General features: G+C 39.9%; 2 protein-coding genes across 2 annotated transcripts in view; one reads left to right on the forward strand and one right to left on the reverse strand.

Annotated features, from left to right (window-relative positions):
- Positions 1–698: 698 nt before the first annotated feature.
- On the reverse strand, positions 699–15,826 carry ECHDC2 (enoyl-CoA hydratase domain containing 2). The gene is made up of 10 exons (XM_034415096.3): positions 15,013–15,826; positions 12,884–12,951; positions 12,521–12,608; positions 11,571–11,657; positions 9,872–9,964; positions 9,188–9,244; positions 6,491–6,678; positions 4,585–4,635; positions 2,610–2,657; positions 699–1,987 (listed from the first exon to the last, which is right to left on the reverse strand). Exons 1-10 carry the CDS (start codon positions 15,158–15,160, stop codon positions 1,910–1,912), a joined length of 906 nt encoding a protein of 301 aa, XP_034270987.1. The 5' UTR covers positions 15,161–15,826; the 3' UTR covers positions 699–1,909.
- A 1,044-nt stretch (positions 15,827–16,870) lies between these two features.
- The window catches only part of SCP2 (sterol carrier protein 2), a 29,918-nt gene continuing 20,641 nt past the window's right edge, over positions 16,871–26,147 (forward strand). The window contains exons 1-5 of the mRNA XM_034415095.3: positions 16,871–17,151; positions 20,198–20,255; positions 22,137–22,208; positions 22,966–23,097; positions 26,070–26,137. Coding sequence (XP_034270986.1) covers positions 16,873–17,151; positions 20,198–20,255; positions 22,137–22,208; positions 22,966–23,097; positions 26,070–26,137 — 609 coding nt within the window. The 5' untranslated portion in view covers positions 16,871–16,872. The remainder of the gene's footprint in view (positions 17,152–20,197; positions 20,256–22,136; positions 22,209–22,965; positions 23,098–26,069; positions 26,138–26,147) is intronic.

Raw genomic sequence — 26,147 nt, forward strand, 5'->3', positions numbered from 1 at the left:
AAGACCCTTTCTCCTTGCCATTCATGATTTTATGTATTGCAATTATTCTCCTGCCCCCCGTTCTCTTTATTCTGTGCTAATGCATCCCAAACATTTCAGCCTTTCTTATAAGAAAGTTGTTCAAAAACCATGATCTTTCGGCTGTCCTATTCCCCACTTTATCTATTTTTTTTTTTCAAATACAGCTTCCTGACAGTACAGTTTTCTAGTTCCCTTGTACAGACCATTACAAGTGTTGGCAGTTTTCTATCCCTTTCCTAATATTTTCTAGTACAGAATTCACATTTTTCACAATTTCAGATATCCATTATAACCTCAAGACCTTTTTTCCTGGTTACTGTATATATTGAAGTTACATGTTTTTTGTCCAACATGCATAACTTTACATTTATTTAAACTGAATATTTTCAATTTGGTTGACAATTGTTTATAACCAGATCTTTTGGCAATTCTCCAAGAGCATATTGGATTTTTTTACTACCATGAATACTTTGTATGATCTACAAATTTCACTAGGGCACAGTTTAACTCCAAGTATTTACATGCTACCTTAAAAGGTAGCCACCTACTCTGATTTCATAAGAACAGTCAATAACAAAATGTCAGCAAGCAAGTCTGGAGAAATTAGAACTACCCACTATTAATAGATTGAGCAATGTTCCTGGTGTAAGGAAATAAAGCAATGGCATACTTACACATTTTCAGTTAAGTCTTTTAATTCTGAGCTTTATATAATTCAGAAATACAATTCAGAAATGCAAAGAAAATGCATATGGTTTTATACTAGTCATAAAATAACTGAAGTTTTAAAAATATTTAGGGCAGGAGTCAGCAACCTGAGGCTCTGGAGCCGCATGCGACTCTTTGGGCCCTCTGCTGAGGCTCCCCGTCAGGTGATCCCACCACTGGCTGGCCCTGCCCCTCGCCCTCCCCTCCCAGTCACTCCTCGCCTGGCCTGAGAAGGTAAGGGCGACTGCAGGGGATGGAAAAGCGGCCAAGGCAGAGACAGAGAGGTGGGGGGGAGAGAGTGTGGGGAAAGAGGAAGGGAGGGGAGAGAGAGATGTCAAAAGGATTTTGTGGTTCCCGGTGTTTTTAACAACTAGTTCTCTGCCCTAATGACAGGCTGGGTAGGCATAGCTAGGGGGTCATGTGACTGGTGGAAGTGCGTGTCATCGAGTTGGTCACGCCCACCCAGATTTTGTGGCTCACTGTGTTTTCTGTGGAAAATGGATCCAAATGGCTCTTTGAGTATTTAAGGTTGCAGACCCCTGGTTAAGGGAATTACATGAAATTCTATATTTGATAACCATTAAAAAAAATCCCCAGAGGTGACTATAGCAAACCACTTCCATCTATACCAAGAAAACCGCACTAGGTTGAACCATATAAATTACCAGAAGCTGAACCTGACTCAGTGGTGACTTTATACATTATTGTAAATTTTCTTTGTAGAATCATCTTATTTTTTTGTATATTGCTTATAAAAAATCTAACAAATGCAATTGGTTGCTCTTTGGGATGATACACAGTTTCTCCTCAATTAGCAACTGAAATCTTCCTAAGTGAACAATGTGAGAGAAAAAGAGAGAGAGAGAGGCTGCGAAGTCAACAATTGCTGCTGTCCCGTTGGATAAAAGTTTTCTTGTGCAGCAATTGTCGGTGTTATTCCTCCGCAGGCAGAGAAATTTGCTCATAAATGCATGCTTTGGTTGGAAAATGATTTTTTTATTACTGTCACATTTGAACAGTAATACCCTTTACATTATCACTATTTAGTTCTTGACATCCAAAGTAGATTTCAAGCAAAAAAAAAAAGTATGAAGCTTATAAGGAACAGCTCTCCAATAAGGCACAGCCTTCGGATCATCTTGTATTGTATTCAAGCACTTTCAGAAACAATGTTTTAGCCTCATTTACCAGTGAATTTTGGAAGTCGTTTCTCATTGAAAGCAGCCATTCCTTCCTGACGGTCTCTGGTAGGGAGATTCTGTGTTTAAAATATAAGTCAATTGTTTTATATTTCATCTCTTAATCTTTTCAAAAGTTTTCAAGCCTTTCATTAATACACCAAAACTTCCATCCCCTCAAACAGCCCAAAGATGATTGGGGCTGTAGCTCTAAACCTCTAGACTAGAGTATAGTCCCAGTTTTCAGCCCGTTGTATCTTTTTTCAGTCAAAATTACTAATAGATGGGCTGTGTCTCAAAAATAAATAAGTAATACTCACTAGGTTTTGTAATTGTTTTTATTTGATCTATACTGTCTGGACTCATTTTGAAGCAGGGCTGCCTCCAAATATCATTAAATAAAGAAAAGGCAGGTGTAGTTTGGGATGTTGCGTGTGTATGTGGATACACAAAAATTGTAATTTGGTTTTCTGGGTTTCTTTTATTGATCTGATGGGTGTGGGTGCATATTTGTATTAATCAGAACTGAAGAATGGAGAAAAGTGTAACAATCCAAATGTCTGAGAAGCAAGAACACACACTGAAGCTAAAATGAAGAAACATCTGGCTCTTTTTACTAATCTTTGTAAATTGTTAACATCACAAGATTTGATAAAGTTTGGGGAAAGGCACAAAAAACAGATTTTTTAAAAAAGAAAATACCTGGGCATAGCACATTCTTTCAATAGCCATTCCTGATGCAATATCAACCTGAAAAGGAAGAAATAAAATCTTTTTGTCCATCTAAAGGAAAGCAATACCAAGTTACCAATTCAGAAATAATATATTGAAGTATGGCTTTAATGAATTATAATCAATCATCCTGGATTTCCCCCAGATTTCATCAGTGACACAAGACAAGGTTCTCTACCATGCAAAGTTTTTGGCACATAAATATTAACAGATTTATTATAGGTGCAGCTACATTAGATTCCCAGAACAGACACCTTTGGATTGTGCCAGAAGTAAACCTTGTGGGAACTTTAGTATGAAAATGAGTGTTACCTATGCAATTGCTATATGTGCACATACACACTATCCAGGTCTCCTACAATAACACTTAACTAAGTTGCATTTTAAAGTTACATTTAAGATAACATTTAAGTGGACAACCACTTAAATATGAGCCAGCAGTGTTCTGGCAGCTGCCAAAAAAGCCAACACAGTCCCAGGCTGCGTTAACAGGAACAGAACTAAGTTCACTGGAAGTTTTAGTACCACTTTATAATGCCTTGGTAAGACCACACTTGGAATACTGCATCCAGTTTTGGTCATCACAAAATAAAAGCAATGTTGAGACTCTAAAAAGAGTGCAGAGAAGAGCAAGAGTGAGGATTAGGGGACTGGAGGCTAAAAAGTGAAGAACAGTTGCAGTAATTGGATATGTCTAGTCTAATGAAAAGAAGAACTAGGGGTGACATAACAGTGTTATCTGTTTGAGGGGCCGCCACAAAGAAGAGGGGGCCAGTCTATTTTCCAAAGCACCTAAAGGCAAGACAAGAAGCGATGGATGGAAACTAATAAAGGAGAGGTCCAACCTAGAAATAATAAGAAATTTCCTGACAACTAGAGCAATCAATCAACGGAAAGGCTTGCCTTCAGAAATTGTTGGTGCTCCATCACTGGAGGTTTTTAAGAAGAAAATAGCCATTTATCTGAAATGGTTTAAAGCAGTGGTGAAATGTAAAATTTGTTACTACCGGTTCTGTGGGTGTGGCTTGGTGGTGGTGGGGTAATGTGACTGGGTAGGCATGGCCAACTTTTTTTTTTTTTTACTTTTAAAAGTATTTTTTCTACAACCTCTTCCGCTGAGGTTGTAAAAAAATGCTTTTAAAAGGCTCTGACGATCCCAGCTGAGCCGTGCGATCATCAAAGGCTTTTTTTTTTTTTTACTTTTAAAAGCATTTTTTCGGCCAAAGAAAAAATGCTTTTAAAAGTAAAAAAAAAAAAGCCTCTGATGATCGCATGGCTCAGCTGGGCATGGAAGAGGGGGCAGGGATTTTTGCTACCGGTTCTCCGAACCACCAGCCATCGCTATTGGATCGGGCAATCCGGTCCGAAATGGGAGCATTTCACCCCTGGTTTAAAGTCTTCTTGGGGATTGGACTAGTCACTAGAAGAAAATCTCTTCCAACTCTGTTATTCTGTATTCTGTATAATTGTTCTTCTGCCCCTCCTGACAACTCAGGAGAATGTTCTATAATCTATAGTAACAGTAGTTGAAGCTTCATTGTGTGGAAATGGTGATTTGTAGGGGTATTATTTCTTCCACTTCTCTATCCTGGACCTTTTTCTCTCCTGGCTGAGTGCACTAATACTGAAAATGTTGCACCAGAATGAAGAAGCAATTATGGTCATGTGTACATTTCTTATTTCTACTTTTGATTCAGACAATGAAATAGATCTGTCGCTCATGTCAAATTACCATAACTGGACTGCAAATGTAGAGATAGCCACCAGATGGCAGGAAAAAGATACGGACAACTTTTAACTCTTGCTACAATATTAGGGGACTGAATTTCTGCAGTTTAGCTCTGGAAGCTCTAATAAAATGTGGGTCTTTTGGGAACATTATTTTTCCAGCTTTCTGTGGAACCTTAAATATAAATTGAAGAAGCTTGTTGAAATGAATCATTACCTCAATCCCTTTGTTTATAGCCAATTTACCCAGTCTCACAGCTATTGGAGCCTTTGAAAAGAAAAGAAACATTTTTTTCATTTTCATTTTATTTCATTTTATTAAATTTGTATACCGCCCTACTCCCGAAGGACTCAGGGCGGTGAACAGGCACGAAATAAAACACATAAATACAAAAGTTAAGACATGATTAAAACCCAATTAAATAATTTTTGCCCGAGACAATTTAAAACTCCCAATAATTTAAAACGAATTAAAATTTGAGTTTAAAAATTTAAAAGAAGGGGAAAAATTAGGCCAGGCTGGCCTGCTGGAATAGGAGTGTCTTCAAAGCACTTTTGTATTAGAAATTTGTTTGCTTGCATGGACACAATGCGCACCCGCACACCCACCCACCCACACCATTAATTCAATCTCACACATAACTAGTCTGGACAAAGTGCCTCATAAAGGAACCCATAATCAACAAGTGCTACAGATTGCAATACATCATTTTCACAATAAGGTCAGTAAATACAAGACTGCCTCTGGTGTATTGCATAAATTCCTAAAAAAACGGAAGATACTTTTAATTTGCAGAACATACACTATTCAGGGAGGCATCGGGAGTTTTGAGGAAGTCTTTTTTAATTTTACTTCATAAAGACAAAAAAAAGACTCTGTCACGACTCCTGATGTCAAACAAAGTTGAAACTATGGTAATCCCAGGGTCGTAAACTAAATTAGAAACTTTAGACTGCTGTCCAAAAAGAAGGCAATGGCAAACCAATTTTGTATTATCACTAAAAAAAAAATTCCCACATACAGTAGATATGAACCCAATTTAAGGAGACTTTGCTTTATTCAAGCAGTCTGGTCAAAGTTCTAGCTTCAGCAATGCTTGCCTTGGAGCAGTGGGAATAGAGGGAGGAAAAATAAACAAATGGATTATAAAATCAATTTAAGGGTCTGATGACATGGAAGAGACAACTCATATTACAATGATAATGACATTTTCAAAAAATGCTGGTGTTCTAAAAATAAGATAACCTAAAGAGCAACTATGTCAAGAAAGATATTGCACAAATTATGAAAGGGCCTCTTTAGCACAGAGCAACTTTAAATTTCAAGTCATTTGAGAATTATTTCAGTTATCTAAGTGGATACCTGGAAAAAAACAAGAAATACTTGTTTTTTACTTAGCTTATGCAAGTCTCTTTACACCATAAGGCAATGGCCTCAGATGTTATAAATTCTCACAGAGACAAATGAAAAGATAGTTGTATCTTGTAAGTTCTTTTGGTTCACCTAGGCATAATCACTGAAACAGGAATAGCAAAGTATATGTTTTTGGTGCAGTAAAGCCAAATCACTACTGTTTGTTCAGGATTTATGGGCATCCAGTTAATTTATTAATGGATGTGGTGTCTTCTAAACCAAAAAGAATTCTTTGTCACCAAGAAATATATAAATATTTGAGACAGGTTGAATTCAAGATTTCATTTGGCTTTAGAAATTTGCAGTGAATTGTATTGGCCCAACACTGGAAGAATGAGGTAATTCCTACAGATGAAAATATAATTTAAAAAATATTAGAATGTGCAGAAATGGATAGGTTAAACACTAAAGATAAAAGACAAAGAAGATACAGAATATTTTTTAACATGGGATTTGTTCTATCACTGGTTAGATAATAGACATAGAAGTTAGAAGTTGAAAGCTTATTAATATGTATAAATAAATAATATTACTATTATTACTATGTATAAGTAAAATGGACCCAGATAATACGCTGTTTACTAAGCACCAATGTATGTTAAAGAAAAATGTATAAACAAAATATTTTTAAAAAGTACTCTATTTTTAAAAAAGCAGAAACATATTACTTCTTCAGCGATATAGAGAGGAGAGTGAAGAACACACTAACCTGAGGAACTATTTCTTCAGCTAAAGCCAATGCCTTTTTATATGCTGCATCCCCTTCCTCATTCTGTGGTACTGTGTGATTAAGTAGCCCCATGGAGAAAGCCTCTTGCCCATCAATCTGTCTGCCAGTAAAAATGAGCTCTTTGGCAAGGCCAAGGCCAATGTAGCGTGATAAGCGCTGGGTTCCACCTAGACAGGAAAAAAATGCAAAATTCCTCAAACGGATTTTACAGAAAGCTGTTATATGCCATTTCAATTTCAAGAAGAGAAGTAACGTAGAGCTAGAATAGAATAGAATAACAGAGTTGGAAGGAATCTTAGAGGTCATCTAGTCCAACCCCCTGCTTAGGCAGGAAAGCCTACACCGTTTCAGACAAATGATTATCTAATTTCTTCTTAAAAACGTCCAGTGTTGGAGCATTTACAACTTCTGGAGGCAAGTTGTTCCACTGATTAATTCTTCTGTCAGGAAATTTCTCCTTCATTCTAAATTGCTTCTATCCTTGATTAGTTTCCACCCATTGCTTCTTGTTCTACCCTTAGGTGAAATTTGAAATATTTGAAATTTATTTGAAAATATTTGAAATTTTTCAAAAATTTGAAATACCGTGTTTCCTCAAAAATAAGACCTTGTCTTATATTTTTTTGAACCCTGAAATAAGCGCTTAGCCTTATTTTTGGGGAGGTCTTATTATTTTGGGGCACGTGGAGCAAGATGGGGCTCCTCTTGCCATCTGACCTGATTTCCAGCTCTGTGTTTAAATATTTTTGGGGAGGGCTTATTTTCGGGGAGGAGGCTTATTTTAGCGCATGCGCTGAAAAGCCCGATTGGGCTTATTATCAGGGCATGTCTTATTTTTGGGGAAACAGAGTACTAAGGAAAATATTTCTAAGAGTGAGAACAATTAACCAATAGAAAGGCTTGCCTTCAGAAATTGTGAGTGCTCCATCGCTTTTAAAATGGGACAGGACAGCCATTTGTCTGGAATTATATAGATATAGGCTCTCCTGTTTGAGCAGAGATTGGATTAGATCTCTTCTGTTATTTTATTCTGTTATTTAATTTCACAAAGAATCATACTGCTAAAGTTAAAAGTAGTGATTACGGCATTTCTCCTAAATGCCGCTGATGGCTCTTTGGAGATTTACTTGGGTTGAAATCCAGTTCTTACTGGCCTACTGACATCAAACCAGATTCTTACAAACCAGCCCTGTAAGATAGGCCAGGTCAAGAAACAGGAGCAGTAGGAATTTTAAGGAATGTTTTTCATAGTAAAAACATAAGATGGTAGAATGAAAACCTGCCCATGTTTCTCTCTGTTTCAGGTGACACTAAACAAAATCAAGGTAGGGTTAGAACTATATCTTCTTTTTTGAAAATCCCTACTGAGTAATTCTTTCATAAAGGTAAAGGTTCCCCTTGCAGATATGTGCTAGCCGTTCCTGACTCTAGGGGCCGGTGCTCATCTCCGTTTCAAAGCCAAAAAGCCACGCTGTCCGACGACGTCTCCGTGGTCATGTGGCCGGCCTGACTAAACGGTGAAGGTGCACGGAACGCTGTTACCTTCCCACCAAAGTGATCCCTATTTTTCTACTTGCATTTTTTACGTACTTTCGAAATGCTAGGTTGGCAGAAGCTGGGACAAGTAACGGGAGCTCACTCCATTACGTGGCACTAGGGATTCGAACCGCTGAACTTCTTTCATACTTTTCCCAAAATCATATCTAAATTTCTTTATACCTGTATAAATTATATTGGTATAGTAGAACCTCATCTTAACAGAATAATTGGTATAAGAAATTTTATGATACTTCTTAAATGGTTTTTAAATATCAAAGTATGTTATAAAAGTGATGTCTGGTAGTTGCTTGATGCTAAACATTGTACAAGTAACGTAAATGTAATGTGTTGCAGAAGCCCACTGCACTGAGGTATGATCAATGGAGATTTCACTGTAATAATTTTAATGAAAAGGTTTTGTTCTCGATCATGGGAATCTTGCATTAATTTACTTGGATTCAAAGTTTAGCATAACTACGTTTTTTGACATTGCCACCTCAAAACAATTACATTCCCTCCATCAGCAAAGAAAGCTTTTGGAATTTCATTTTTTTTCTTCTTTAGCAAAAAAGGAAGCTAATCTGGCAGAGATGCTACCTTAATTTTTTTTCACAGTTGGGGTCCCCTCAATTGGGTGGCAAAAGCAGGACAGTTTTCATGAGCTAATCAGTTCTCTTTCACCTGGCAAATGGAGGGGTTACATAAATAAACAGTGGGTCGATTTTCTACACATTCTCCTTTTACCTGGCTACATTCATCTCCAGAGCTAGGAAAAACAGAGGGGAAACTATGCTGGAGAGAGGGGAGTAGCAGATCTACATTTCTGCTTGATAGAGCAAAAAACAACATGCAATGGCAGCTTGATTCCTGGGAAAGTTGGGAAATCCGAAGATAATCTTAATTGACAGTTCCAGGCATGTGTGCAAATCCTTTGCGAAACCCTCAACAACCTTTGTATCACATTCATTTATGTCATATTTTTATAGGAAAATAAACTATTTCCATGTTGGGAAAACAGGAGTTATACAATATAAAATCTGGGAACTTATATTAATAGCTTTTGCTATTTTTAACAAATTACAGTACAATTGTATGACAAATGAAAAAGGGGCAAGAAAATTGATGATGCAATCTTACCTGCTCCAGGGAGAAGTCCTCTGGTAGTTTCAATTAAACCCATTTTAGCCGATGATGCTGATTTAAGAAAAAGACATATACAAGATCAAAATAGTAGTATAATAATAGTATAAAGGTAGCACACATTTAACAAATCTTAAAAAGACTACAGTTTGGCTGGACCAAGTTCATAAGATAGAGCAATAACGTAAACAGTTAGCTTATGAATTTTAAATGTTACAGGTTGAATTAAATTAACTGTTTTCAGAATAGGAACCAAAAATATTGGTTATACACATACTCCTCGACTTATGGCCACAACTGAGTCCAAAATTTCTGTTGTTAAGTGAGACATTTGTTAAGTAATGGGTTGCCCCATTTACAACCTTTCTTGCCACAATTGTTAAGTGAATCACTGCAGCTGATAAGTCAGTAACCTGGTAATTAAGTGAATTTGGCTTCCCCATTGACTTCGCTTATCAGAAGATTGCAAAAAGTGATCACATGACCCCAGGATGCTGCAGTGATCATAAGTATGAACCAGTTGCCATGCATTTGAATTTTGATCACATGAGCATGGGGATACTGCAAAGGTCATAACTGTGAAAAATGGTCATAAGCCACTTTGTTCAGTGCCGTTATAACTTTGAACGGCCACTAAATGAACTGTTGTAAGTCCAAGACTACTTGTACTGATATTCTCACCTGCTACTCGGAGATCACAAGCTAGGGCCATTTCCAAGCCGCCACCCAAGGCATAACCATCCATTGCAGCAATAGTCGGCATTGGTAATGCAGCTGCAAACATTACAGAACAGGATCATGAAGTGCGTTTTTGCAAAAATGGCATAATAAAAGAAAAAGCAACACAAATCTAGGAATGAATCTACTGGAGAAGGAAAAATATAAAGAACAAATGGCAGTAATATTCAAGCCGTCTTTGACTTACGACCACAATTGAACCCAAATTTTATGTTGTTAAGTGAGATAGATGTTAAGTGAGTTTTGGCCCATTTTACAATCTTTCTGGCCACAGTTGTTAAGTGAATAACTACAGTTGTTAAGTTAGTACCATGGTTGTTAAGTGAATCTGGCTTCCCCATTGACTTTGCTTGTTGCAAAAGGGGATCACACGACCCTGAGTCACTGCAAATGTCATAAATGTGAGTCAGTTGCCAAACATCCAAATTTTGAGCATGTGACCATGGGGATGCGGCAACAGTTGTTAAGTGTGAAAAACGGTCATAAGTCCTGTTTTTCAGTGCCGTTGTAATTCGAACGGTCATTCAATGAATGATTAGAACTATAGTTTAGAAACAAAGATTCCATGATTGATGAAATGAAACCTAGCATTGATGAAATTACACCTAGCATTCTGACAGGTATGGTAGGTAGTTCTCAACATATGACATTGGGGAGGATGTGCAAGAGTGCATGGAGGTGCACAAGTGCTGGGAGAGGCATAGTGAGACTTGGAGATCCGCAAATGGCCAGCCAATATGGCACAAGGGCAGAGCGGCTGGAGGAGACTTACTCAGTGACTTTCCTGCTGGTTTCCCTATCAATCATCTGGGAAAGCTGGCAGGGAAGATTACTAATGGCAATCACATGATTGTGGGGCATTGCAACATAGGATGTAATAGCAAGCTGTTTGCCAAGTCACTCACGCCTGACTGTGGGGATGCAGGAATGGCTGGAGCTCTGAGGACCAATCATAACCACCATTCCTTCAGCAATGTCATAGCTTCAAACAGTCACTAAACAAATGGTTGTAGGACATGGGTGTCCCACCTCTTGGTTTGCCTGGGTCGTTTTGACAGAAGAGGAATTGTCTTGGGCCACATATAAAATATATAATATAGTTAATGTGTATATATATCACATTAATAATGTCAAAAGTGTACAATCGTGGGGATGCATTACTAGCTGTCTGGGGCTGCATGTGGCCTACAGGCTGTGGGTTAGTCATGGCTGTTGTAAATCAAGGATTACTTGTAAAGTTAAATGGGCCCTAAAAAACATTTCAAATCTTATAGGATGATGCTTCAAGTGGTACTTGTAGTTTGTAAACATGTACAAAAAACACAGCAATGGTCAAGAGAAGGAAAAGATCACTCTACATTCCAGTACCAAAAAGGCAGTGCTAAAGAATGCTCAAACTATCAATCACAGTGATCTCACAGGCCATTAAGATAATGTCTATGATATTTGGAGTGACATATAACAGATGTACAAGTTAGATTCAAAACAGGCAGATAACACATTGCTGATACCTGACAGATAATGGAAAAAACAAGGGAGTTCTCAAAACATTTATTTTTGCTTTTTGGATGAAACAAAGGCATCTGACTGTGCTTCATATTAAAAATTCATTTGTGAATAAAGGGATTTGCCAGGTACTTACCAATGTTGTCCATTAAACTTCTGAGCCTCTGAACAAAATGGTCAGCTTCAGCATCACTCATTCGAGCTCGCTCTTTTAAGTCGGCACCTACATATGCAAAACCAAGGCATAATTTGGGAAATACGGAAAGAGAAATGCTTGAAGGTAATGTTTCAAATGCATCAATATCTGCTGCATGAACTACAGAAGAGTTGTATGATGGTAGAAGTAAGTACACTTAATTATCCATAGACTCAAGCAGTTCATATATATAAATACATATTATTTAATAATATTATTTACTACTGTTTAATAAATAGTACATATTATTATTAACATTATTTGCATTGGTAAATAATGATGTGTAATGTATTTATGTCTATAATGCCAGAAGTCACACTCTTAAAACAATCAGAATAGAGCTGTAAGGGACCTTGGAGATGTTCTAGTCCAACCCCCTAGAGACCCTATACCAAGCAGGAGACCCTATACCATTTCAGACAAGTGGCTGTCCAGTCTCTTCTTAAAACTCTCCAGTGATGAAACACCCATGACTTCTGAAGGTAAGGTCTTCCATTGGTTCATTGGTCTCACTGTTAGGAAGTTTTTTTCTTAATTGCAAAGGTGAGATAAGAAAATAATTTATATAAATTGAATTAGTGATTAGAAGCAATTGTCCATAAAATAAAAGATAAAATAAAATAATGAGAGCCAATTTTGTGTAATGATTAAGGAATCAGGCTAAAAAACGGGGGTGGGGGTGGGGGGAGACCATCAAAGCCAGGTTGGTGACCTTGGGCCAGCCCAAGGGAGGAGGCAATAACATACCACTTCTGAAAAACGTTGTCATTGATACAGGAGATACATTTTATTAAATTACCAAGTGGAAAGGATAGGATAAGTGATTTATTTTCTTCCACTTCTTCTCAGGTTATTTTGGCTTTTTCAAATTAAAAAACAGCTTTACTTACCAGCACAAAAAACACCTTTTACTTTGCTTTTGACTATTACAGCACGGATACTTTCATCAAAATGGAGAACATCAAGGATTTCATATAACTAATGAAAGAAGAGAATAAATCCAACATTCAATTCAATGAAAACTTTCTTTGAGACCACATACAACTTTCTATGTATGTGTGATCACACTTTAGCTGATAAAATACATAAGCTGCTATGTGCATAATTTGTTTTTCGTATGTGGCTTCTACTATAAAATCTGCATGAAGATCTAGGAAACTACTGTTCATTGATAATTATGGTGACCTTGGATACCCATGCCCTTTCAAACAATATCTACAGTATATAAGAGAAAATTAAATACCATCACTTACTTCATCCACAAACACTTTTCCCAGGGCATTTCTGGCATGTGGTCTGTTCATCTGAATTTCTGCGATTCCTTTACTCCCCAAAAGAACAATAATATATATATATATTTAAAAAAAGAGGTTTTGTGTCTTGTTTACTTAATCAAAACAATTCCAGGCCAACATTCAGTTCAAGCTCATAATAAAATATCAGAAAATGCAAACACTGTGTTTCAGGAGGGTTTTTTTTAAGCGCAGTCATCTCAGAGAAGCCTAAAAAGCAAATCTAGGAATAAAAGCAGCAGTAAAACTAATGAATAAATGTGGGTTTAGAAACTAATTAAGGTCAGGGTTGGAGAGCAGTCAGTAAATCATTTCAAAGAAGTGTGAAACACGGGTCATCCCCACCCCCCCCAGGTATCGATCCATGGCATGCCAGAAACCATGTTGCAATGGTCATGTGTGAAAAATGGTCCTAAGTCACTTTTTTCAGTGCTGTTGGAACTTCAGTCATTAAATGAACTGTTGTAAGTCGAAGACTGCCTGCATACTGCTTCATAGTTACTCTTTATAGCTATACAAACATTTCAAATTTCGTTTGCTACAATTAAGAGTATGGAAAGCCTCTCTGCGGTGGGACCTTAATTTCCTTAAAAGAATCAAGCATTCTCATATTTATTTTTTTAATTTTATTTATTTGTCAAGAACATATTAGGTAATATATATAAGTATAAGCATTAATTGAATACATAAAATAGATACAAATAGAGGAAACATTAGGACAGGGACGGTAGGCACGCTGGTCCTCTTATGCATGCCCCTTACAGACCTCTTAGGAATGGGGTGAAGTCAGCAGTAGCCAGTCTAAGGTTAAAATTTTGGGGGTTTGGGGATGAAACCACAGTCAGGTAGTGCATTCCAGGCATTGACCACTCTGTTGCTGATGTCATATTTTCTGCAATCGAGTTTGAAGCTGTTCACTTTAAGTTTGTATCTATTGTGTGCTTGTGTATTGTTGTGGTTGAAGCTGAAGCAGTCATTGACAGGTAGGACATTGTGGCAGATAATTTTATGAGCTACACTTAGGTCATACCGAAGACGGTGTAGTTCTAAGTTTTCATATGGCCAAAGTAAGTCCAAAGACAATTTTGTTTGGCTTTGCAGACTATTTTCTCCAGGGCCCTCTGACAACTAGGTTCCAAGGCAGTGGTGTTTTTTTTTTTTTCTTCTTCCAAACTTGGAAACTTTAAGATGTTTTGATTTCGAATCCCAGAATTCCCCAGCAATTGCCTACTTTCATTTCGTTTGAGACATAACAGCCTTTGTTGAGAAACAGTTATTCCTATTGGAAAGTCAGGAGACTAATTTTTGAAAGCCAAAAGTTAGGGATGTATGAACAACAGGGTATAGAGGTCTCCTTCTGTATGGTCAGAAAAGTCAAGATGGTAGCCATAACAATGCAATCGAACCTTAACCTGTTTTTATGCGCATTGCCCAGAATTCGTCCAAGATATTGTGGCTGCCATCTTGGGTTTTTTTGACACTACCCTATGGACACCCATGGCAGGATACCTCTTATTCAAGAAATATACTAAATTTAACTGAAGGAAAAACTAGTTTGTTTTCCCCAGCAAGCTTGCTGAGGAATTCTGGAACTCCACACCACCTAAGAGAATTGTGTTCTTAATGAACACAATTGCGGCCTCTAAATTCTCCGGTGACGATTGGCCCATTCCCCACATAGCTAATAAAGGGGTGTGTCCCCGAGGTCTTCTACGATTGGCCCACGGCCTACAGTGTCCTGGATCGCCATAGGAAGAACGCGCGGGCTCTGATCAGGTCGCATTCTCCGTCTTTTCCCTACCGCTCGGCTGTGGGAAAGGGAAAGTTAGTTCCTTCTTCCTTCAGCCTAGAGTGGGCAGCAGGCGGCACGATGGCCGGCCTCTTCCAAGGCACAGGCATTTCACTGCATGTCCCAAAGGTGCTTTTTCAACTGGATTTTCTTGTTTTTCTTTGAATGTCTTTGTTCAGAGAAAAACCAGAAAGCGCCTCTTGAAAAAGCACCTTTGGAACAACTCTAACCTGGATGACTGAGAATCTCCATAGACATGCATGCTTTCTGTGGCCTTGTGCCTTCGGGAGGAGTCACTCACCGCAGTCTGCCTTTCCGTGCACGTGTAACAGGATCTCTTTTTTCTTCTCTCCGGACGCGGCTCTTCTCGGGGAGATGCCCACAGTCCCCAAGGAGCTCTCCGTAGAAAGTAATCGCAGCACAGCGGTTGCTTGGCCCAGGCGGAGCATTTTTAGGACGTAGCAGCTGGGCCGAGAATTAAACTTTAACAAGTCAGGCAAACCGAGGCTCTGCTATTAACGAAGAAAGGACGGAGGGCAAGCGAGTCCCAGTTGTTACGGTTCAGTTAAAATAACACAGATCTCTTACGAAACGAAACAAGTTTCAAACAACAAATTAATTTCGGAGCGGTCAAAAAAAAACAATACTTTAGGAAAAAGGCAGTAGCGCCCCCTTCCGAGCACGAAATCTCTTTTATTCCAAAAATACAATCAAAAGCTCCTTAGCGTTAAGAGTCCGACTGCTGATGATCTTACGGACAAATCCGTACACTTTTCTCGGCAACTATGCAAAAATAAATGGCCAGCTTGAGGATTTTCTGGTGGTCTCACGTCCGAGTACTACCCAAACCCGAGTTTAATTACAGTAGCTTTTGAGTCTGCTTTCTTTTATATAACAGGCGGGAAGGAGGCTTGTTCAATAACTTTGATCTGACATTCTGACTGTAACCAAGAGATTGCATAACACCAATGCAGCCACGATCCTGTTCTTTGCACCGTAATCCAGTTTCCCCAAACTTGGCAACTTTAAGACATGGGGACTTCCAGAATTCCATATTCCCCACCCCTCTTGCTGGCTGGGGATTTCTGGGAGTTGAATAGAATAGATTTTTTTTTTTTTAATTGGCCAAGTGTGATTGGACACACAAGGAATTTGTCTTGGTGCATATACTCTCAGTGTACATAAAGGAAAAGATATGTTCATCAAGAATCATAAGGTACAACACTTAATGATAGTCATAGGGTACAAATAAGCAATCAGGAAACAATATCAATATAAATCGTAAGTCCACATGTCTTAAATTTGCCAAGTTTGAGAAACACCGATTTAAGGCAATGCTGGCTTTGAGATTCATTGCTATTATGGTATCAATAAAGGAGAACATTTGTAGCTCAGGGTTGAACTGAGGGGTCCTACATAGTAGAAGACTGTCAGAACCTATCCATGAACACCAATTGGCAGTCAGAAGACATGATGGAAATACTTTAATTTCACAACATCTAGACAGATTTAACCATAGTTTCAATTGGGAAAAACGTGACAACCCTAGACCAGGCCAAGTCCAAAAATGCCAGGAAATTTCTAGAAACTTGGCACTCTGACAAATCAGCCATCAATAGACACATAGACATTAACAACATCCATAGACTATGCAAAAGAGGCAATCAACCAGCCCAAAAGAGAAAAAGACTCCAGCATATCAGCACTCAAATCAGCATAGACTAATTTCAAGGTTAACCTCAGAACAACAATAAAGCAAGCAGTACCCCAATCAAGAAACTGCCGAAAATCCATCAGTAAACAACTCAACCAAAGAATCTCTAAGTCCACCCCCACCCACACAAGACATCCGAATATAAACTGACAGCAAACAGCACTCCTTACTAGCACTGATGGTGTTTCTTAGATAATGAAACGTCTGCAAGAAAACTAGCAAGCTCAGAGAGCATCTCACTTGTTGTAGACCACCCAAGAGTCTTTTTTTTTTTTTTTTGGTGAGATGGGTGGCTATTTAAATTTGCTAAATAAGCGAATGCACCTTTTGTTCTAATCTCTGCTCTTCGGCGGGCTAGAGACTAACCCTTATTTTAATCAAAGCTGGGGATCTAAAGCATTCTGCAATACTCGGGGATAGGCTCGCTCAGCCTGTTATTTCCGACTCATGAATTCAGGCTGGATTTCCAGAGTCTTTCCTCATGCTACCGCTTTAAGAGGGTGGAGAGAGATTGAGACTCGGCGCCGCCCCGTGTTTCGACCTTTTTTTGGAGGTGTCAAAAGCTCGCGCGGGGAGGAAAGTCGGAGCGACTGTGCATTTCTTTTGCGTGTATTTGGTGCTACGGCCACGCAAGATCCTGGGAGCATCATGGGCAAGAACAGCAGCAACCTGGCCCCGGTCCACGGAGGGAAAAGGGTTTTTGTCATCGGAGTGGGTATGACCAAGGTAATTGGATTGGGCCGGGATACTTGGGAGTGTGTTTCGGGTTCTAGAGTGGGACTACAATTGCCATCATGCGTGGTCGCGTCTGGAAAGCAGAGCAGGCTGCTTCAAAGGGTTGGTGAAGTTGGCGTGGGAAAATGGGAAGGAGGACGAAACCAGTTTCCCTTTCTCAGCGGGACTTATCCCTTAGTCAAAAAACCCAGCATTTTCCCCAAGAGACACGGTCCTGCTTCTCTTTTCCTCATTTTGCAGTACTGTACCTTCAAATCAACTGCACCAGTCTTGCAGTTTTCTTGTCAACATTTAGGAAGGGCTTTATCATTGCCTTCTTCCTAGGGCTGAGAAAGGGTGATTGGCTTAAGATCATTCAGTGCTTTGTGGGTAAAGCTGGGATTCATGGTTTTCTGGTTTATTGCCTGATGCCTTAATAGCTAAACCAAGTTGACTCCCTTTTGTTTCATAGCTATACTCTATAGCTATGGCTATATACTTTTAAATTACCTATATGGCAAACCTCTCTGCAGTGGGGCATTGGTTTCTTTAAAAGAATTACTCTCATGTGGCCAGGATCAGTCCAAGGTTGGGGCAACTTTGTTTGGCTTTGCAGATTGTTGTCTGCAAGCCTTCACAGCTACATATGTTATAAAACAGTGTTTTTCATATTTGGTAAGTTTCAGATGTGTTGAAAGTTGCCAAATTGGAAAAACACCATTCTAAGGGAAAGGTTAGGGAACCACCTAATACAGTTCCGACCTCCTCTTAATTCTCCAGTGACAATTGGTGCTTTTCACCTTTTTAATACCCCCTCCCCATTTTCACCATTGTGTTCCAAAATGGGATAAGCAGAGTGTCTAAGACTCCCTGGCTCCCAGTTTCTAGTTTGGTGCCTTAACTATTTCACCAGACTGGCTCTATCTTTACCCAAAAGTAAAATTCTTTCACTTATGTGTGGCTGATTTATAACTTTATCCTTAGAATAGCTTTGTGAGGTAGATTAGGATGAGAGTGGGCAGTGGCCAGTCCAAGCCCATCCAAAGATCAAGTTTACTATACCTTTTTCTGGCGGTGGTGATTTGGCAAATGACTGTGCTCAATAGGGTGTTTTTTTTTTTATAACTTGAAGGATGAGCTGGATCCCCTTGCAAGATCACATCTTGATTGAGAAATTGCACTTCTGTATGGTTCCCAAGCTATTATAAATGTTAATGGTTTGGTTTTGTTCCCTTCCAAGAATCCTTGGGATCATGTTGTTTAAACATTTTCTGTAAGAAAAGTCCAACTTGTTCCTGCACTACAAAGGGAGACTGAAGTTAAAGTCAAAACTCCATGTTGCTGTGACTTTTAATGCGACCTGTTCTGAAGCACTCAGAACTCTCCATGTTAATATTTAATTTATTGTGCAACCTGGGGAAGCAGGTTTTTAATCCATGTTGTCTAGGACTTATGGACTATTCCAAATTCCAAATTACATTAACAAGATTTTTATGTGTTGTGTTCAGGATAACTGAGGAGAGAGATGGAGAGTTTGGGTACAATTGTGTACAGTGTTCATACATCCCTTAAAAGACTTACAACAGTTCATTTAGTAACCATTCAAAGTTATAATGGCACTGAAAAAAGTGACTTATGATCATTTTTCACAGTTACGAACTTTGCAGCATCCCCATAATCATGTAATCAAAATTCAGAAGTTTGGCAACTGGCTCTTATTTATGCCCGTTACTCTGTCCCAAGCTCATGTGATCACCATTTGTGACCTCCTGACAAGCCAAGTCAATGGGAAAACCACATTCACTTAAGAATCAGGTTACTGTATTTTTCGGACTATAAAACGCACTGGAGTATAAGACACACCAATATTTCAAACAGGTAAAGAAGAAAAAAAATGTTTTTGCCCTCCCTGACCCCCAGGATCACTCTGCAGGTCTGCCAAACCCTCTGCACGTCCCATTTTTGCAAAAATGTGACATGTGCGGGGTTTGGGAGGCCAAAAACGGGCCCATTTCTTGCAAAAATGGGGCGTGCAGAGGGTTTGGGAGGCCTGCAGAGTGCTCCCGGGGGCTGGGAAGGGCAAAAATGCCCCTGTTTTTGTGACAAATGGGCCCGTTTGTGCCTCCCATACCCCCATGTGTCACGTTTTTGCCCTCCCCAGCCCCCAGGAGCACTCTGCAGGCCTCCCAAACCCTCTGTGCATCCTGTTTTTCGAAAAACAAGCCTGTTTTTTTGCGAAAATGGGGCGTGCAGGGCGGGGTTTCAGGAGCCCAAAAATGGCTGTATTTAGTGTATAAAATGCACCAACATTTCCACCTTCTTTTGGGGGGGGGGGAAGTGTCTCTTATACTTTGAAAAGTACGGTACTAGCTTGTCAATTGCAGTGATTCACTTAACAACTGTGACAAGATAGATTGTAAAACGGGGCAAAATTCGCTTATCAAATGTCTCACATAACAACAGACATTTTGGAATCCACTGTGGTGGTAAGTCAAGGACTACCTGTATTTCAGAAATCTGTCCTTTAGATACATTTAATTTAATTATTTGTTTTCTTGGTTTTGATCTTGAATTTCCAGTATCAGCAGGAGACTCTGAGTTCTAATTTTGCCCTAGGCTTTAAAGCTGGATGGGTGACTTTGGGCCAGTCACGCTCACTCAGCCCAAGCCAACTCACAGGATTGTTGTGGGGAAAATAGGACGCAGGTCTCAAATCACTCTAATAAGTCACCCTCACCTTCTTGGATACGGTGCTGTGCCGTCCTTCCTTGCGCCTTCCTGTATTTGCACATACTCACTCTGTGTCCTCCATCTCTGGGCTTCCTTGTTCTCACTTGCATATATCGCAACCCCTTCCTAAGTTGTGCATGGTTGCATCAGGCTGCCCAGGTTCTCCCATAACACTCCTGTGCTACTAAAACTGGAGGTTGCAGGATTATTAGGTATATTCACCACCTTGATTTATATGTAAAAAGTGGGATTAAAATCTAACAATAATTTAGACTTGAAGACCTTTTTTCGTCAGAAGCATCTTCAACATTTGCTTTTTTTCTAACAGTTTGAAAAGCCTGGCCGTCGTGAAAATTTTGATTATCCAGATATGGCAAAGGAAGCAGGTAACATACTGACTATTATATTTAAAACATGGGCACAGCCAGTGACAGATGAGCTATTTGCTTGGTGCGCCAGGCACATAGATAGTGGTATAAACAGTCAGACAGTATTGTTTTGCCAGTAGCCATGGTTTTCAAACCATGGGGTTTGAGGTTCATCTGTTTATGCTAGAGAGGTATGAAAATGTAATTATCTGCAGAAGAGTAAGAAAAGCAATAGAAGAATTGCTGTGTGTGTGAACTTTAACTAAGTTATCTTCATTTTATAATGTTCCTTTCAGATTGGGCCTCTGCTTCAGAAGAGTAGGCAGGGTACAATAAAAACCTCCGTAAAATACTTATTTAAAAATATAACATTAATGTAAATGTAAACATTGCTGATCCCTTAAATGCATTTATGGCTGTTTCCACCATCCTGTGGTCAGGTGACTGCGATTTATCATGTTGTTTTCCTGGAAACCAGTGCTTATTTCTAGTTTTCAGCAAAATCGTCCATTGGAAACGATGGTTTTGCTTAATGACCACTTAATGATGCCTTGGAAGTGATGTCCCAGTGCCTGGAGGCCGTGCGGGTCTGGATGGGGAGAAACAGGCTTCGACTCAACCCTTCCAAGACCGAGTGGCTGTGGCTGCCGGCGTCCCGGTATAGCCAGCTGACGCCATCGCTGGTTATTGGGGGCGAATCATTGGCCCCCACGGAGAGGGCCCGCAACTTGGGTGTCCTCCTGGATGCGCGGCTGTCTTTAGAAGGGCATATGACAGCCGTGGCCAGGGGGGCTTTTTGTCAGGTTCGCCTGATACGCCAGTTGCGCCCCTTTCTGGACCGGGACTCCCTACGCACGGTCACTCAAGCACTCGTCACTTCTCGTCTGGACTATTGTAACGCTCTCTACATGGGGCTCCCCTTGGGGTACACCCGGAGGCTCCAACTGGTGCAGAATGCGGCTGCGCGGGGGATTATGGGAGCGACGGGGCGCTCCCATGTGACTCCTCTCCTGCGCGAGCTGCATTGGCTTCCGGTGGACTTCCGGGTGCGCTTCAAGGTGTTGGTGATCACCTTTAAAGCGCTCCATGGCTTAGGGCCAGGGTACTTACGGGACCGCCTTCTGCCACCAATAGCCTCCCACCGGCCGGTTCGCTCCCACAGAGAGGGCCTCCTCAGGGTGCCGTCGGCCAGACAATGCCGGCTGACGACCCCCAGGAGGAGAGCCTTCTCTGTGGTGGCACCTACCCTATGGAACAATCTACCCCCAGAGATACGAGTGATCTCCGACCTTCGGATTTTTCGTCGGGCCCTAAAAACTTATTTTTTCCAGTTAGCCGGTCTGTCTTGATTTTAGGGTTAGTTTTAAAATTTTAATATTGATTTTAAATTGACAAGTTTTAAATTATGGGCCAAATTTATAAATTATTTTAACTTTATTTTTTAACTGTGATGTTTTGTATAGATGTTTTTATCTTGGCTGTTCACCGCCCTGAGTCCGAAAGGAGAAGGGCGGTATAGAAATTTGAATAAAGTAAAAGTAAAGTAAAGTAATGATTTCTGCATTCCCTTTATGATTGTTGCAATCCCTTAAAGACATGGCAAAAAGTCATAATACCAGATGTGACCACACAATGATCTGCTTAACATGACTACAATTGTAATTCTGGGCTCAATTGCAAGTCGTACGTCAAGGACTACAAGTAACCAAAAGTTATGGTAACAACAGTCTGGGTTGACACACAGTTTTGAAACTAGAAGTTTATTTAATCTGCCTAAGAGTGGGTAAGTGTGCTTGCACACTCTTCACTTTTGAAATCTGGCCTTTTACATGCAGCTTGTACAGTAAGTTTCTAATAAAGATTTTTCTAATCAATAATATGTTTTTTAACCTTGTTCAGGTCAAAAGGCTCTTGCTGATGCAGGCATTCCGTACTCATCCATAGAGCAGGCATGTGTAGGCTATGTTTATGGTAAGTGAAGGTACTGGTAAAGCCCACATTTTATCCTGATTCTTCTTTGCTCTTTTTAAGCTTGTGTCCTCCTCCTTGAAGCAGAGCTTATAACACATTTCTAAATATTCTAACAATCTTGAGTGTTTAGAGCTTTCTTCTAATAAGAGGCAAAGCATGAGGAGAAACCTTTGTGTTTTTCAAGATGTTGCAGAGCAAGCTCTCTATAGTGCTAGAATTGCTGACAACCTTTAACCTTTCCATCTGTACATTTGATTGTAAAATAGATAATGGAGAGGAGAAGCCATTTTTATTGCAGTGTTTTTTGCAGGAAAGTTCATTTAACCCTGCAGGCTTGAATTTTGATCGTTGCATGATTTAAAATTTACTGAAGAAAAGATCCTTGATTAAGATACAGATAAATTGTGAATTGAACGTATCTCTTTTAATCTATCTGTGAATCTGAATGTTTCTCTACAGTTTGGGATAAGGACCTTTTTTGTCCCACCAAAAAGTCCCTGACTAATTCACATTTCATAGTAAATTAGGGCAATCACAGAATAAATCACAGGAGGTTGGAATCATACAACTTTCTAAGTCATAAACTCTGGCAAACCCCAATGCCTGCATTTCTGCATCACGGCATGCTAAAAATTAATGAATCACTTTAGAGTTTAACATGAAGAAATTTAGCAACTTTAGAAAGAGACTAGAGAACATGTTGGTAATTTATCAAAACTGACTCTGTGTCTTTTTTTTTATTATTATTATTCTAAAGGTGACTCAACCTCTGGGCAGAGGGCTATTTATCACAGTTTGGGTCTAACAGGTATCCCTATTATAAACGTTAACAACAATTGTGCTACTGGTTCAACAGCTTTGTTTCTAGCAGGACAAGTAATAAAAGGAGGTAAGTTACATCTGCTAACCCCCAGCAAAATACAGTTGTATTTAACTCCTGGTCAGGAGAGAAGCTGGCACATTCTCTAAGTTGTACTGAATTACACGTGGTTTTTTTCTGCACTTTTGAATGCATGATTACTGTTCATGTGCAATCTTTACACATACAAAATAAGAAATAGAATATTTCAGCATGTGCAGACTTATAGGCATTCCTTCAGTCAGTATTTTGTAACAGCTCCTTTGGCAGAAATAACTCTTTCTAAAAGTTTCCATTCATTCTTGCTTTGGGATTCTTCCCCCCCCCCCACTTTTCCTTGCAGAACTTTACCATCTTAGAAATAATGTTAGGTCTCCTTGCTTGTTTGAAATCTCAGATTTTCAATGATATTCAAGTCCAAAAACTGAGAGGAAAAATATTAACAATTTGGTTTCAATCAACATCCACGTAGCTAATAAGGATATACAGTATACATTTGTGGATAAACCAAAAATTTAGGGACCAAAATACAACAAGACAACAAGAAAATTGGCTTTGGCTTATCCATAGGCTTATCTGCAAGTATATACAGTAATCTGTATTACTAAAACTCTTGTCATGACCTTTAACTGGGCAAAACAGTGCATCATAGGACAACTATTTTTGAACCAGTGTACCTTAAATGGACTAACTTAAAGAATGTGTCCAAAATCTGAGATCCATGACCCCCAAAGGCTGCGGTTATGGCAATGTCATATTCATTTTCAACATTCTGTGACAGTTTCCTAGCCAGTCTTGCAATCCCTTGCTCCATTTCCCTCCATTTAGACACTTAACCTGCCTGTTGGAAAGGGAAGGGAAGAGAAATTTTTGATGCTCCCTGCCAGATTCTCACAAAGAAATTTGATGGAGAAGCTGGCAGGAAGTTGGAAGTCACTCCTGTTCCCACTGCTATTTTGCTTGTCCTTGGTTACTGTGTATAGGTAAGAAAATATCTCTGAAACAATCAGCCAATAAGGCATAGACTAGTACTTTTTAAAAATACCTGTGTATCTCATATAAACATAATCCACCTGCAGCTAAGCAGACCCTTGAATTTTTAACCTAAATACCATGAAAAATGTAGGCCAGTTTATCTGCAGGTGGCACTTTTTTTATTTTGGTTAAAAAATCAAGGATTGGCTTATCCACAGATTGGCTTACATACGAGTACATATGGATCCTGCCCAGTGGTTCTGAATCTGAGCCCTCCTCTAAATGTTATGCACGTCCCTAGCTACCCAAATTTAGCCACCCTGTGGCATACCTTGTGGCATCTGTTTTGTTTATTATTAGTGCCCTGATATTTTCCAAGTAGAGCAAAAGAGATACAGTACCTTCAACATTTCAAAGCTAATAGATTTGAAGATGTCTTGCAGGTGCCATCATAAAATGACTGGATATGGCTACTTGTGACATACATATTTCACAGAACCATGAAGCTAAAAAATGAGACAGAGATGGAGCTAAGTCAAAGACCATAAGCCCATCCCTTTGTTCCCTGATCTGCTGTTCAAAATTGCTCCCTTTTCTAATGTTCTCCCAGAACACAACAGCACCAGTGGTGGGTTGCTCCCCGGTTCAGGCCGGTTCACAAGAACCGGTAGTAAAACCGGCGGGAGGCCCCGCCCACTGCCCTGGATGTCGTCATCAGCGATCTGCGCATGTGCAGAAGCTTCTGCACATGCACAGAAGCAAGGCGCACATGCAAGCGAAACAATCATCCGCCATCCCGTTGCAAACCGGTGGTAAAGGTAAGTAGAACTCACCCCTGAACAGCACCTAACCTCACTCACTCTCTTCCCAACTGATACTTTCCCATGCTTGTTGCCACAGAAGCTATAGGTTTCCATTTTCTCTTCCCTCAGGCTTTCCATGTAGGCTTGTGCAATCCCTTCCTTGATCTCCCTGATAGTGTTTCTCAGGATTGTCCCCTCTCTTCATTTGTGAAATACAACATTGACAGTTTCATCCAGGGAAATGGGTTAATAAGAGCTTTCAAGCAAAAAGGCCTGGTCTCTGACTGTTACTGAACTTTATTTCTAAGAACATTCTTATTCCAATTTGGACCTGGAGGCATTTAAGGCAGTTGAAAAGGTGGGTAGCTGGGAACCAGACTTTTGCTTCAAATTGAAGTTGAACTGGTTTAAGAGAGATGAGTTGTCATATGTCTTCTCACAGCATAAATTTAATACACTGTTCTGCCCCAGCTCCCAATTCCCAAGGATTGTGACGCACACCAATGGTCCTTATCAAAGTTATAACATACCAAGAATAAACAAAGTCTGGCAAAGGTTGGCAACCAGCCCAGAAAACAAAATACGATAAGACATTCACTCTCCGAAATGCTCTGTAATAATTACACGTTGTTTCCAGCAAGAAAGTACTAACTGCTTGCGACTTAAATAGGCTAAGGGAGTGGCCAATTATCCTCAAACCTTACTCTCGAGGAGACCTCCTCCTCCTGAGTACCGCTCCTGCCTTTTGACAGCCCTGCGTGCTCGAGCATTGAGGAGAGGCTCCTCTACTTCGCTCTCTCCACTTGAAGGAGCCTCTGGAGGTTCTGAAGGCCCTGACTGAGTCTCTGCCTCTGGCACCACATCCTCTTCAGCCTCCTCGCAGTCCGACGCGAGTGCTGGCTGTGCAGGCTGCTGGCGCGACCCCACACCAGCCTCCTCGTCCGGAACAGCCATGATCCGTGCAGGCTGCTGGCGTACACATAATTCTGAGCTTTGAATTTGTTTTGAGGGTCCACAGTGAATGGAACTCCAAATCCTTCTGCACTAAAATCCACTCCTGGATTTTTTCCCCTGCAACATTTTGGGCAGCGGGAGGCGGGGGGGAGGTGATTAATCCTTGCCTATCTCCTACCAATTATTTAGAGAGCTACCAATAGATCTAACTTCTGTTCAACTCTTTATTAAAGCTTAAAACATAATTATGCAATAATTTTTGTATTCAAGGTTTGGCTAACTGTGTATTGGCTCTTGGATTTGAAAAGATGGCACCAGGGTCCCTTTCAGCCGGTCATGTGAGTGTTC

The sequence above is a fragment of the Pantherophis guttatus genome, chromosome 3 (genome assembly GCF_059756535.1).
Source record: "Pantherophis guttatus breed Tessera chromosome 3, ASM5975653v1, whole genome shotgun sequence".
NCBI lineage: Eukaryota > Metazoa > Chordata > Lepidosauria > Squamata > Colubridae > Pantherophis > Pantherophis guttatus.

Coding starts and splice junctions, on each gene's coding strand:
- ECHDC2 (XM_034415096.3), bottom strand. CDS start 15,160: ATGCTCCGCCTGGGCCAAGCAACCGCTGTGCTGCGATTACTTTCTACG. Junction 11,658..12,520: donor AAAAGGTGTTTTTTGTGCTG/GTAAGTAAAGCT, acceptor TTGCATATGTAG/GTGCCGACTTAAAAGAGCGA. Junction 9,965..11,570: donor AAGTTTAATGGACAACATTG/GTAAGTACCTGG, acceptor TAATGTTTGCAG/CTGCATTACCAATGCCGACT.